Here is a 332-nt window from a genome sequence, read left to right as displayed (position 1 = left end):
GGAGGACCTGTGTGGGCAGAGCGCGCAGTTCTGGCCCCAGGCTTCCCCGAGCCGGCAGCAGCACTCCGTGTACGTGGTCTGCTCGCCGTGCAGCAGGTCTTGGCAGATGTAGCTGGCGACAGTCTGCCAGCAGACATCCAGGTGGATTTCGTACTCCTCCAAGGCATCTGTGAGTGATACAAGCAAAGGATGCCATGACAATCATCCACAGGAGTGCCACTCCACCTTGGCCTGAGAGGGATGACCGTGCGCCCAAGCTCCTGCCCCACCTGCCCCCGCTGCACGCTGTGCCGGTGCTGGCACGCCTCAAACTGACACCAAGCCCCTCCCCC

The 332-nt window shown here is 63.3% G+C and overlaps 1 protein-coding gene across 1 annotated transcript in view; it reads right to left on the bottom strand.

The window, feature by feature from the left end:
* LOC103772906 (latent-transforming growth factor beta-binding protein 2-like) overlaps positions 1 to 332 on the bottom strand; it is a gene marked incomplete at both ends in the record, with an annotated part of 15,405 nt that overhangs the window by 4,513 nt on the left and 10,560 nt on the right. The window contains one exon of the mRNA XM_008940253.1: positions 3 to 191. Coding sequence (XP_008938501.1) covers positions 3 to 191 — 189 coding nt within the window. The remainder of the gene's footprint in view (positions 1 to 2; positions 192 to 332) is intronic.

The sequence above is a fragment of the Merops nubicus genome, unplaced genomic scaffold (assembly GCF_000691845.1).
Source record: "Merops nubicus isolate BGI_N331 unplaced genomic scaffold, ASM69184v1 scaffold40095, whole genome shotgun sequence".
Lineage (NCBI taxonomy): Eukaryota > Metazoa > Chordata > Aves > Coraciiformes > Meropidae > Merops > Merops nubicus.
Note: the sequence above shows the minus strand (reverse complement) of the source record. Positions and strands in the feature narration are given on the sequence as shown.